A 14,192-nucleotide genomic window follows, 5' to 3' on the forward strand; every position below is an offset into this window, starting at 1 on the left:
ACAAAAAGTTCCTTGACTTCCTACAAACACAGGACTGACTGTAATTTATGTCAAGGGTTTTAAATCCTTACACATTTCTTCTGAAGCCCATTGAGGTGGAGGCCTCAGTTTCTGGGGCAGGTTGTGAAAAATCCTACAATAAAAGAGATGTGTAAGGGCCAGTCCCTTTTTTATGCCACACATTCAAATGTTTGCCATAATAAAAAGCCCAGTGCATTCACATCAGCAACTGTCTGAGAACACACAGACAGAGTGTCTTCATTTCCTCCACCCTAATAAATAAAAATAGGCCAATGTAAAGCATAACTGTTGTAAAGCAGGTTATGTTTCTGGTGTTCTGTCTGCTGCATACTGACCTCTGTGTGTGTATGTGTGCTGGCTTCAACAGGGACACATTTCCCTCTACTGCAGAACATACAGTCAGTCATATTTAAAACTTAAAAGTAGTAATGTATTGCACACATACCCAGTGTTACTTGCTTAGAGGAGCCAGCACCAGGGTCAGACTGTACAGCACCTGTAATCCCATCCATAATCGGCCGCCCCTTATTGCCCACTCAGAGCCAACTCCTCTGCCACAGTGTATTCTGGTTTTCTGAATTTAACTCTTTATTTCTGTTTGCTGCAAACAAGTGTTTGTGATCAAATGTTCACAGAAGTAATAAAAGGTTGTGGTAAATACTCACCACTTTGAATTATTATTTTTATATTTTGTCTTTATCTGCTGCCAAGAACATTTGGAGTTGGGTTTGCATTTAAAAAGCATTTAAGGAATATTAATCTTTCTTAGTACATACATGTACATTTTTTATATATTATACAAATAGGCTATAGGGTATAGTAAACATATAGGCTACACATACATATACATAATTTTACATAAATATAGAACGTATTTTGTTTAACTTACACATTAACAATCAGCAATCTTTCTCCAACAGTCTTCTCTTGCTTTGGCACAGAGACCGTATTGTTTCGAGCTTGAAATACATATTTAAATTCATCGTAATTCTGAATAATTATCTCTTGCTCCTCCGCGGAAAAATATAACGCTCTCGCTCTACTACCCGCGATTGGCTGTTCAGTGTCGACGTCACTCTTTTATGTGCACGCGCGCGTGGAGTAATCATAGCTTAAAGATCAAAGCCTGAGTTGACAGAGAAAGTTGATGAGCTGCATCATGGTACCAATAAAGCCTGATCGCAACGGTTTGGATTTGTCAACTCAAAACCAATCCTAAAACCCCGAGTTTGTTCAGCTACCTTCATGGTACAGGCCCCAGATTGCTGGTGCTCTACGGAACCCCCAAAGGGACATGGTCATGTAAAAAATATGAGATTGGGGGAAAACAAATATTTCAATGCTTTTGCGTTCTCTCAGAAAAGTTTTGTATAGCGTTCACCAAAAAAACCTTTATGTTCACTTGCAAAGATCTTTTGACTGGTTCATCTTTTATGATTGTGCCAAAGTAGCTTAGAAATTAAACTAATATTAAATATATTTTTGTTTGATTTTTACAGCTGTTTCGGGATTATTGGCGCCAAAATCTCTTTTTTACTTTACATTAGGCTACCAAAAGGCCAAATATGTAGCCTAATGTCTACTTCTAATGTATTACTTTAACAGTTAAGCTAATCAAAAGCAAAATAAAAATATGAGTGTGTGTGTAGGCTATACAGTATTACATGATACAAATGTTGTATTTTTGACCAATTTTAAAGTTTTACTACATTTTCTTCCTGGAATCCACCTTGAAATCCTACCCCCTGTTGGGATCAGGATAATCCTGTTTTTTTGGATCAAAGTTATCCAAATCCTACTGACAAGTTTTGAACAACACAAACTGAAGGTTTCATCCAGATTAAAACTAGGATTGGATCCCGTGATCTAATCTGATTTCAGATTCCTTCTTTCGCTTTTGAACAACCCATTTTCAAGATTTGATCCAATCCGATAACCAAAATCCGATCAGCTTACCTTTGAACTGGCCCCAGGTGTTCCTGGTATCCTTGTATCCAAGATAAATCATCAACACTGTCATCCCTTGTGTTTTATTTAACTAAATACATCATAATCAGCTAAAACGCATGTGCAGGTTACTTTACTTCCTGAACAAGCGCACACCTGAGTCCGGGTTGCTTTCACATTCACCGAACTCAGTGCAACCGAACTCAGATCACCTCCTCCAGGTAGTCTCGGGTTCGGTATACCCCAGTGCGCACCTGGGTCTGCATGAACCGTGTCCCGTTCTCAACTAAACTGCCAGTGTGAAAACACCCTTCAACCGTTTGTAACCTGCATAGGAGACCAACTGAAACAGAAAACTGAGGCACAGAACTGAAACATGATAAAACAGCCATCCAAACATAAACTCAGATTATAACAGTCTTTGAATGCAGATTTATAACTGCTTCTTGATTTTGGCACTGTTTGTGATTTTCTGCAGGAGTGAGTTTACAGTCTTCTCAAATGTGGTTTGAATTTGTTTTACAACAAATCATTTTCTGAATGTGCATTGTGCCATTTTAGCTAAACATTTATATCTTTAGAAAGGCAAAACGTTTATGGTAACTTGACAATATTACACTTTAATGTAGTGTTCCTGCAGATTACGCTAGTCATTCTCAGGGAATGAATGGATAAGGCAATTACTTTGAATGCAATATAAGTCACTTTAGACCATCTGACACATGCACCAATATAGTGAACGATCTGATGTAAAGTGTTGTGCAAAACAATGTGAAACTACAAGGTTCTGTTTAGAAAGTCTTTATTGCTGATATTTGACAGCCGTTTCAGCAGAAGTTCAGGAGTCTTCAGAAGAATCACTAACATACAAGAATGAATAAGATCATTTAAACTTATAAAGCGGGGTGCAAATGTCCCGATTATCCGGTTAGACTATTTTGTGATAATGATCGGCTGACTTTACAGATTTACATTACAAAACTGTTGTATGACATGGTTCATGTTAGTTTATAATATGACCAATAATTACAATACATTTGATCTTCTTGATGTTCTTGTGGTCACCCTCTTAAACCTGAAAGAATAAACAGATTTAGTTGATCTGCAGTGTGTCAGTCTGAGTTTTTGATTGCGATCACATCACCTTAATCACAGCAGAACATGATTACGTCATTGAGAGCGGTGTCGTCTCCTTCGCTTCCCTGTGACGGTTCTATCCGGGTCTGTATGCCGCAGATTCCTGTTCCGTCACACGTTGGGCTCCAGTTGCCCCAGTCGCCCCAGTTTGTGCCACCACCCTCCAGCTCCTCACCTCCACTGCATTTGAACCTGGAAAAAATTCAGATGTGACAATATTATGATAAAATATGTAATTGTGCTGTTGGATTGAATGTCAGTCACATGATCACCTGCAGCCGACAGCCTAATCACTGCAATCTTGAACAGCAGCACGACTGCGAGTGTGATAGAACTAAACTATTGATGGGGAAAACTGAGCCCTTAAATAGCTAAATAAACCCAGGATGGGTCAGAAATTGTGTAAGAGGTATACACCGAGTAAGAGATGTTATAACTTATAGCAGCACACACTCACTTGATGTTATTTGCGGCCGTATCATCTCCAGATCCTCGGGAAGATTCAACTCTCAGCTGGAAAGCTGTCAAGAATCCAGAAGAACACTCTTGATCATATGTCCAGTAACCCCAGCTGAAGAAAACACAGAGAGGTTGCCTAATCAAATCAATTATCATTCAAGAAAATCTTCAATTTACTTAAATAGCTTAAACGCTTAATGCCAGAATTGTTTATAATTAGAGTCCATTACCCTCCTACGCTGGACTCGACTGAGTTATGGCGACGAGAGGCTTTGGACAGATCGACACAGCGAAGACGAATTACATTGAGCGCTGTATCATCACCACCAAAAATAAGAGGAGATTCCACCTTAAAAGAACAAGACAACCTTCCATTTGAAAGAGTTAACTGTAACCCAACCTATAGTAACACTTATCTTCATGCTTTTTAGTATTACACTTTAGAAACCTGGAATGCCCATTGGCCATCTTACCCTCAGAGTAAACCCTGCAGCGTACATTCCACTTGGACACATGTCCCTAGGCCCCCACGATCCCCAACCCATTCCGTTCGACACCGTCAGCTCAGATCTGTAAGCTCGGTCGCTGCTCCGCTCAGAAGGCCCTTCTGTGGACTGACTGCTCACATGCCCAATAATGGCTAGCAGTGAAAACATCATGGAAAAGAAGTGATGCATTGCTACAACACTGGTCTGAATACTTTACTGAGCTATATTAACTTTTACAAAGACTATCTGCAGAAAATGCTAAAGCAAAGACAGCATAATATTATTAGGAAGAAGCCTCATATTTATACACAAGAATCATTAACCACGATGTCCATTCCATCCAATCATAATACTCAAAGAGCAACCCCTACCATATTTGGCAAATTAAGAAATTATGTTTTATTAACAAAGTTCGGGAGGAGCACGTTCAGATAATTAAACCTAATTAAACACGTGTGGAGCACATTCAGATAATCAACCCAATCAACGAGTTAAGAGGTGTATATGTATACAGCAGATAATCACGCTTTGGGTCAATTGTTGTCAATTCTAGGCTTGTTGTCTTTCACTTGAGGTTTATTTAATTTTTTTATTCAGCTCTTGGCTACTAGGCATCTGGGTTTAATGACATATCAGTATTCAAAGAGGCAATCAACTCATCAGTTTTTATACTTGTGTTTAGTAATGGCAAAATGAGGCTTCCTGAACCACTGAGACCACGCAGTCCATTGCTTCAGCCAAAGGTTCATTACTTGAAGCTTCATTCAGCATTGCTCACTAGTGACACCTAGCTACTGTGCAAAGAAATAGCAGACAAATTCATTCATTCTGAACCAGTGTTCAGAGCCACGCCCCCGCCCCCCTCCTCCCTAATTTTATAAAAAAAAATCTTTTTTTTAATACAATTTTTTATATTTTATAAAAATATTTTTATAAATACAAATATTTATTTATTTATTTTGTAGGCTACTCACTGTTGATGTCTGTAACCTTTCATTTGCAATAATAAAAAGACATGATCAGACATTTGTCCATTACTGTGTATAATATAAAATATGTATCTTTCTCTGTCTGAATTTACTTGTGCAGAGTCACACACACAGTTTATTAATTATTCATATATTTTTTGGATAGTGACAGTATGAACAACAACAGTGACACTGTGTTGAGTGCAGTGCTTATGTTAGAGGGAGTGTAATAAAGTACATTTATTCATTTAGCAGATTATAGATAACAGATTAAAGTAAACTGCAACAGAATAGTCCGGAAGGAAGGATTACAATAGATTTTTTATTGAGAAACAGAATTATTTCAAGTGTGTTGGGGTTAAGACGATTCCTCTTCTTGGACAAAATCTCTCTAGCCTTGGAAAATATCCTTTCACAAGGAACAGGGGATGCAGGGGAACAATGGCAGTGGTACAAATGAGGACACTGATGCTTCTGTTGAGCCCAGACAGGGGAGGATTCCCTCTTTCTTGCTGGCTCCATTACCAGGAAAAAGAAGAGTCACAAAAAGCAAACACATCCAAAAAGGCAATCCAAATAAAAAAGCAGTCCAGTCCAGATGCAAAAATCCAGAGCAATCCAAATAATCTTATCTAATTAATATAACAAGACTATAATATAGCTAGGCCTACTATAATAATAATAATATACTATAACTATTCTAACCTGATAATGTAATAATATACAGCCCTCACATATGACACAACAGTTATCATCTAACTCTCTGACACTACTACAACTTCTTCTACTACTCCACTTTTTTAGCCCTTAAATGCATTTTGTTGTATATTTTTAATGTTTAGAAGTATAGAAAATTTGAAGTTAGTCTCTTCAGGTGTTTCGTTGATATCTTTATATTCTGTTTTGGCCATATTTTTCAACCTGTTCTGATTTTTCTGTTATCTATGATGTTTTGTGAACAATGACGTCACAGTATTTGCAGCGGAACTGCCAAATAAAGACATCGACTCCCGTCATATTTATTTCTCGCTGTGATTTTGTAGTCTAAGCTCAAGGATGCAGAAGTTACGAGAGGGTAAGTCAAAATGTTCGGTTGTTGGATGTAGTAACCCACACGCTTCATTACACTGTCTCCCAGCATCAGAACCTCTTCAAGGTGCCTGGTTGAGTTTTATTTTTCACAGAAATGTACCCATAAAGTCATTTTTGTGTGCACGAACGCAAAGCACTTCAAGGATAACTACTTCAGCAACAACAGGGTTTTTCCTGCATTGAACTTGTTTTAGCCCCCGCCAAAGGCTTATTTGATAGGCCTATTTCCCAAAATGGCGACCGAGACCGGAAGTAGGGTAGCGATACTTCCGGTCGCGCCGCTGCCCGCCATAGACATAATAAATACATGTCTATGCTGCCCGCTACGATCGCCATTCATTCTCAAAATGGATACAGCTTGTTTTCTCTGTCATTAATATATCTGACAAAAGTAAGAATAGCAGATGTTGTCCGTTTTGTTAATAGTTTTCGTGTAACAAGATCGAAATTGGACAAAGGTTACAAATTATTCTTGACGTTTGCTTACATAAAAAAAGTTCCATTCATTTAAATGGCATAGCACTTGATGACCATGCTCACACTTACTATAGCTAAATAAAATAAATAAATTGAAATGATGTCTGATTGTAGGCTATGTTTGAAATCTAGTGGCTTTTGTTAAAATTTCATGTTATTAAGTGTTCGTTTGTTCCGGAGATTGCAGCAATCTTCCACTAGTGACTAGATTATGGCTCAGTTTTCATGTTACCACCATGAATGAAACTAAGAATTGTACATCTTTACAGTGAATTTGACCTAACGTTGCTAGTAGGTCTAATAATGAAATTAAGGCAAATAATAAAAAAAATGGTTAGACTAAAAACATGAGTGAAGTGAGTGATATTACATGTTTTAAAAAATCATGATGTTACAAAATCACATTTTGCTGTCAGGTCCCCTTATGAAAAGAAAATTTATTTTCCTATATATGAATGATCAATATATTAAATGATTTAACAGTATATTTGAAAATATACAGAATAATATAATGTGTTAATATTACAATATATTGAATAATACATAAAGAATTTTCATATATTTAAAAATGTGAGACAATATATTTACTAATATATCATAATGCATGTAATTTTATATTCAATAATACACTTCATAATATATACAGGGATTAAAGTTATCAGTCGCTACGAGATTATACGATGGATTTCCGTCAATATCAGGGTTCCCTTATGTCTTAAATTCACTTTTCATAATTTGAATGCTGTAAATATGCTTACATTTCTCAAATAGTCTTAATTTTAGTTTGAATGGGAAGGACGGGTGAGAGGTTGAATGGGAATTAGGGTGGTGGCGCAATGGATTAGACACATGCCTTTGGTGTGAGACACAATGTGTCCCTGAGCAAGACACTTAACCCCTAGTTGCTCCAGAGGCGTGCGACCTCTGACATATATATGTCCATATATATGGATATAAAATATATAATATATAAAAAATATATATATTATATATACGCTTTTGGATAAAAGCGTCAGCTAAATGAATAAATGTAAATGTAAAGACGAGGTGTAGGCTATTCACCCTGCTTAGGGGGATGTGATCAAAGCCTGGGGTGGAGCAAAAGCATGTTCCTCTCTCCACTCTAAGCGTTCTGTTATCACTCCGCTCCTGATCCACTCCGGGTTTCCCAGTCCTGCTCACGGAAAAACTGCTCCGTGTTCACTCATTTTTAAGAAAGTTACAGAAAACAACTTCTACAAACAATTTTAATTTGCCAACAGTTAATAATAATAAATGAAAGTGCATGACGTGCAAATCAGATAACAATCAAGTGCGATATAAACATGTTTTGTCAGGGCATCAGTCCCGAACTGGCATCAACACTTAACATCTGCTTACTCCTTCACACCACAGACACGTCATTTGCCGTCTGTGTCTGGCGTGATTTAACTTCTCCCCAGTTGGGGCCTTCACGGCCTGCGGTGTAAGATATCTACGAGCGGACTCTCGTAGACTCGTAAGTTACACGGACTTCATCCTCCGTGAAGTGCTTAACACACAAAAAAAGTGCCCCTCTTCTCTCGGTATAAACCAAATCCAGCGCTTTTTCAACATTTCGTCACAAGGAAAGCTGTGCAATTATAAATAGGGTTGTTTCTTCTATGAGTGCAAACATAGAAAGGTACGCAACAGGACTGGCCGCTTTTAGTCTCCGCATTTGTCCTCCGACTGCTAGTGCTAGCGCTTTCACCGGAAAAGAGTGTACCCTACTTCCGGTCTTGGCGGCCATTTTTGTGAAATAGGCCTATTGGTGAGTAATGTAGATGAACTGTCGCGCTTGTGACAGGGCGCATGTTTAACTGAAAGAACAAGCAGAGAGAGAGACCCGGTCGCGCTCTCTCTCTCTCTCTCTCTCTCTTCCGATCCAGGCGAAAGTGTAAACAAGACTTCACCGTCTCCAAACTAGGTGCTGTCTTGCTCTCTCTCCCCCTCGCACATATTAATCAAAATAAATCGACACCGTGGTAAAAGGTCGGAAGACCAAAGTTTCATGTGCAGCATTCGGAGATATTTTTTTCCTGAATTACCGTGTGAATTGTGCTAAATAAGTTGCCTTTTCTTTTCTGAAAAGCTTTCCGGGCATTAAGCAGACATAAAACAACACTTTAATAAAACAAAAAAACTATCCATTGATGAAATGTTTTCTGTGTTGACACAAATCTTGGATGTCCAAAAGTTTCTGTGCTGCTAGATAATCGTATCTCTGCTATCAAACTACAAAAATGGCCGAACGGGGTGGAGTTGAACCGAGTGTCACCTCTGCAGACTGGAGAGGGGGCGGGGTATGACGTGTCTCATTTGCATTTAAAAAGACCGCACCAAAACGAGTTGCTCTCAGACGCACATCAGAAAAGGGGCCTGTGGAGCTATAATAATGAGGAATTCAGACCCAAGCATTGCAGTTACGCTTTATATAGACCACAAATGTATGATTTATATGTAAAAAGGAACGATTTAAAAGCATGATATGTCTCCTTTAAGTAGTGGTGGGCAGTTCGAGGCTTCATGAAACAATGAAACCGAAGCAAATGTGCCATATTGTGTCGAGGGTTCTAAACAATCCGACACCCGTCTCAATGGTGACACTTAGTGCTCACTTGCAGGTGTTGATCGGAAACAACCATGACAACGAGCCATTAAGAATTTTTTTTTTTTTTTATTATTGTATTTTTCTAATATGTGAAGCTTGTAACCTGTAGGCTCCTCACTGTGCATAATGTTATTTTGGTCCTGAAAAATTTATATTAAAGGGGTCATATAATGCCATTTTTGTACAAGCTAATGATTCTTTAGGGTCTAAATTAAACGTCTGTAATATACTTTAGTTAAAAATTCTCAATAGTATTGTAAGAAAACACTAATTTTACCTGGTCAAAAACAGCTCTGTTTTTAGCACGCCGTTTCAGTGCATGCGTCTTTAAATGATAATGAGCTTTGCTCACCCCGCCCCTCTGTTCTGTGCGCACACTGTTTGTAACACAATAACACAATAACCATAACGCAGTGTTCATTATAAACGTGGAATTATGAATTATATTGAGAACGTCGTACATAAAAAAACATGCCGTAATGTACCCTGAGTGTAAACCTGCATTCATCGTGAAGCGTGCAGCAAACGATTTTCAAAGATTAATATAAATATTAATATAAAGGTTAATAAAACGTTACACTCACTTCTTCTTCTGGAGGTGCAGCAGGAACAAGGGTTTTATTTATTTTTTCCGTACTATGCCGACTTCTCTCAACCGTGTAATGCTTCCGCTCAATACTAACCAGAGGCCCTGACACAATAGGCAGGTCTGATATGATCATATTCTCCGGGTCTGGGTGTGTGTGCATTAACAAGCCATTAGTTGATGTTAGAGTATGGTTAGTTAATAATGAATTAATTATGATGTGCCTCCTCAAGTAAAGTCATGACACAATGATGCACTTACAAATCATTAACTAAAATATGAATAAACATATACAATAAGAGTGTCATCCTTATTCCTTTACACCCATGGTACAAAACAAAAACAAAGATAAAAATAATGTGTAGCTTTTATTTTTATTTATACAATTAAACATATATGGACTTAAAATAAAGTCCAAACATACCTGTAAAGACACACATAACACGTTTACATGTAAAATAGGGAATAAGCTATAAGCTAATGCTAATTGAAGCATATTTAATAGTTAATTATTGTATAACCTCCTGTAACCTCCCAAATACAACATGCAAACATGTCTTTACTTATTAATTCTGTTTACCAAAGAAGTCAACAATTATGAGATTAAAATGCCAGCATTACCATAGGAACACAACCAATGTGCCGAGCGAGCACTGAGTGCGCCACTAATGAGTGTCCCACCAGAAACAAACCCTACATACTGTAGTTCCAGGAAGAAAAGTAGCTATTCTCAGAGAATGTCTAATAACATAGATATCATATATAAAGGCTAGATGTCTCGTGCGCACTGCTGGCCAATGTAGGTCGAAGTCCGCACATGGCGGCCATCTTGCCACAGTGTACTCGCTCACTACTTCAATGGTGCATGTACTTTTAAATAACCATAACTGGCTCATTACTTTGAATGCAATACAAGTCACTTTAGACCATCTGTCCCATGCACTAACGTAATGAACGATCTGATGTAAAGTGTTGTGCAAAACGATGTGAAACTACAAGGTTCTGTTTAGAAAGTCTTTATTGCTGATATTTGACAGCCGTTTCAGCAGAAGTTCAGGAGTCTTCAGAAGAATCAGGAGTCTTCAGAAGAATCACTAACATACAAGAAAGAATAAGATTTCAACTTCAAAAGGGGTCTGCAAATGTCCCGATCATCCGGTTAGGCTTTATTTTGTGATAATGATCGGCTGACTTTACAGATTTACATTATAAAACTGTTGTATGACATGGTTCATGTTAGTTTATAATATGATCAATAATTACAATACATTTGATCTTCTTGCTGTTTTTGTGGTCACCCTCTTAAACCTGAAAGAATAAACAGATTTAGTTGATCTGCAGTGTGTCAGTCTGAGTTTTTGATTGCGATCACATCACCTTAATCACAGCAGAACATGATTACGTCATTGAGAGCGGTGTCGTCTCCTTCGCTTCCCTGTGACGGTTCTATCCGGGTCTGTATGCCGCAGATTCCTGTTCCGTCACACGTTGGGCTCCAGTTGCCCCAGTCGCCCCAGTATGTGCCGCCACCCTCCAGCTCCTCACCTCCACTGCATTTGAACCTGGAAAAAATTCAGATGTGACAATATGATAAAATATATAATTGTGCTGTTGGATTGAAAGTCAGTCACATGATCACCTGCAGCCGACAGCCTAATCACTGCAATCTTGAACAGCAGCACGACTACGAGTGTGATAGAACTAAACTATTGATGGGGGAAAACTGAGCCCTTAAATAGCTAAATAAACCCAGGATGGGTCAAATTGTGTAAGAGGTATACACTGGGTAAGAGATGTTATAACTTATAGCAGCACACACTCACTTGATGTTATTTGCGGCTGTATCATCTCCAGATCCTCGGGAAGATTCAACTCTCAGCTGGAAAGCTGTCAAGAATCCAGAAGAACACTCTTGCTTAGATGTCCAGTCACCCCAGCTGAAGAAAACACACAAAGGTTGCCTGATCAAATCAATTATCATTCAAGAAAATCCTCAATTTACTTAAATAGCTTAAACACTTAATGCAAGAATTGTTAATAATCGGAGTCCATTACCCTCCTACGCTGGACTCGACTGAGTTGTAGCGACGAGTGGCTTTGGACTTATCAACACAGTAAAGACGAATCCCATTGAGCGCTGTATCGTCACCAAACATAAGAGGAGATTCCACCTTAAAAGAACAAGACAACCTTCCATTTGAAAGAGTTAACTTTAACCCAACCCATAGTAACATTTATCTTCATGCTCTTTAGTATTACACATACACTTTAGAAACCTGGAATTAAACAAACAGCAACTCCACAGGTTTCAACCTTTGAATCGCTCATCAACCCCCATATTAGCAAAATAGAGTCAATGCCCAACTTACCCTCAGATTAAACCCTTCAGCATACATTCCACTTGGACACATGTCCCTAGGCCCCCACGATCCCCAACCCATTCCGTTCGACACCGTCAGCTCAGATCTGTAAGCTCGGTCGCTGCTCCGCTCAGAAGGCCCTTCTGTGGACTGACTGCTCACATGCCCAATAATGGCTAGCAGTGAAAACATCATGGAAAAAAAGTGATGCATTGCTACAGCACTGGCCTGAATACTTACTGAGCTATATTAAATTTTAGGTAGACTATCTGCAGAAAATGCTAAAGCAGAGACAGTATAATTCTATAAGGAAGAAGCCTCATATTTATACACAAGAATCATTAACCACGATGTCCATTCCATCCAATCATAATACTCAAAGATCAACCCCTACCATATTTGGCATATTAAGTATAAATGATGTTTTATTAACAAAGTTCGGGAGGACCACGTTAATATAATTAAGATAATCAAACCTAATTAAACACGTGTGGAGCACATTCAGTTAATCAACCCAATCAGCGAGTTAAGAGGTGTATACATATAGCAGATAATCATGCTTTGGTGACAAGTTTGCTAAACAGGCTTTGAAAGCAACAAATGTGTCTATTCAGTGTAAAATATCAAAATCAGAGGCTAAGTCAATAATTAAAAAACATGTTACAAAGTTGTGGCAAGATAAATGGGATAGGGGAGATAAAGGGAGGGGTTTTTACATTGTAAATCCTGAGGTTGGTCAGGGTCGTCTGGTAATAAGGTGTCGAAGAGAAGAGGCAATTTTTACAAGAATGAGAATAGGGCACACCGGACTAAACAAAACATTACAGCTAATAGGAAAACATAATACAGGAAACTGCGAGATTTGTAATGTGCCAGAAACAGTGGAACATGTCTTTATGATGTGTAGGAAATTTAATAGAGAAAGGGTTTTAATTAAAAGGAAAATAGAGGACAGTGGGGAAAGTTTTATCTTTAGGGATTTTTTGTCTAAGGCTTCCGATCATAGAATAATAAAATATATGTTTGAATTTTTAAAGCACACCGGACTCATTGATAGAATATAGGAAAGATAATATGTATATATATATATATATGTGTATGTGTGTGTAAGGAAAGTGTTTTTTTTTTTTTTTTTTTTTTTTTGTAGCTTGCAGGCTACATTATTTCCAAAGATGTAAGCCATAGTGATGATCAGGCACAATTTATCTGGAGGGTGGCGGTAGTGCGCTAAGTTAGTCCGCATCCGCCGTTAAGCAGCCAAAGAAGAAGAAGAAGAATCATGCTTTGGTTCAAAGGAGTCGTCAACTCTAGGCTTGTTGTCTTTCACTTGGGGTTTATTTTCCTCAGCTCTAGGGCCTATACCATGAAGCCGGTTTAGGTGGCTAGCCAGCTGTGTTTCAGTTTAGTTTCTGCCAACCCTGGGTTTTTCACAAATGTACTATACAATTCAGTACATGTTAAGAATTATTTTAAATCTTTTAATTCTGTTAATCTTATGATAGGATTCCCTAGACTCATTGCAACATGTAGGCTATGCAGTATTGCTGCAATCTCCACTGCTCTAGGAGAACATGAGGCAGATTATGTTAATAGGAAGTCCTATCACAGCCTTAATGTTCAGGTAGAAATGATGTGAATGTGAGATGATCATTTTCTGTGAGATGAATTTTTAAATTAATAGTAACATTAACAGATATAACAATGATCTACTTAACATTTTATCTGCAGATGACTTGTGGTCATGAACGTATGATCACAAGTTTGGATGCCAAATGGCCTGGCTCCAGTGCTTGACTCACGAATTTTCCGTGAGTCTGTGTTGTGTCAGCGCTTTGAGGAAATCAAGTTAAATTTGGTACAGTACAAAACACTGTTAATTTGAACTGAGATAACCCCCTGTTATAACCCCCTGTACACAATAACCCCCTGACCTCAGACAGGGCCACAGCACCGCTTCAATGTGGCCCTCAGTAAAACCAGAGTGAAGATAGAGATAACCTTTGGCATCCTAAAGGCACATTTCAA

The 14,192-nt window shown here is 38.2% G+C and overlaps 3 protein-coding genes across 3 annotated transcripts in view; all 3 read right to left on the minus strand.

Annotated features, from left to right (window-relative positions):
* cUnh18orf54 (chromosome Un C18orf54 homolog) overlaps window positions 1–14,192 on the minus strand; it is a 143,575-nt gene that overhangs the window by 45,659 nt on the left and 83,724 nt on the right. The window lies entirely within an intron of this gene.
* LOC311277063 (vitelline membrane outer layer protein 1-like) lies at window positions 2,754–4,426 on the minus strand. Its single transcript, XM_084387207.1, has 5 exons — window positions 4,038–4,426; window positions 3,795–3,913; window positions 3,563–3,676; window positions 3,113–3,297; window positions 2,754–3,043 (listed from the first exon to the last, which is right to left on the minus strand). The coding sequence occupies exons 1-4, from the start codon at window positions 4,239–4,241 to the stop codon at window positions 3,114–3,116; spliced, it is 621 nt and encodes a 206-aa protein (XP_084243333.1). The 5' UTR covers window positions 4,242–4,426; the 3' UTR covers window positions 2,754–3,043; window position 3,113.
* Window positions 10,808–12,564, minus strand: LOC311277071 (vitelline membrane outer layer protein 1-like). The gene is made up of 6 exons (XM_084387215.1): window positions 12,177–12,564; window positions 11,863–11,978; window positions 11,631–11,744; window positions 11,185–11,369; window positions 11,076–11,115; window positions 10,808–10,901 (listed from the first exon to the last, which is right to left on the minus strand). Exons 1-4 carry the CDS (start codon window positions 12,378–12,380, stop codon window positions 11,186–11,188), a joined length of 618 nt encoding a protein of 205 aa, XP_084243341.1. The 5' UTR covers window positions 12,381–12,564; the 3' UTR covers window positions 10,808–10,901; window positions 11,076–11,115; window position 11,185.

Source organism: Rutilus rutilus, assembly GCF_951802725.1.
Source record: "Rutilus rutilus genome assembly, chromosome: 18".
Lineage (NCBI taxonomy): Eukaryota > Metazoa > Chordata > Actinopteri > Cypriniformes > Leuciscidae > Rutilus > Rutilus rutilus.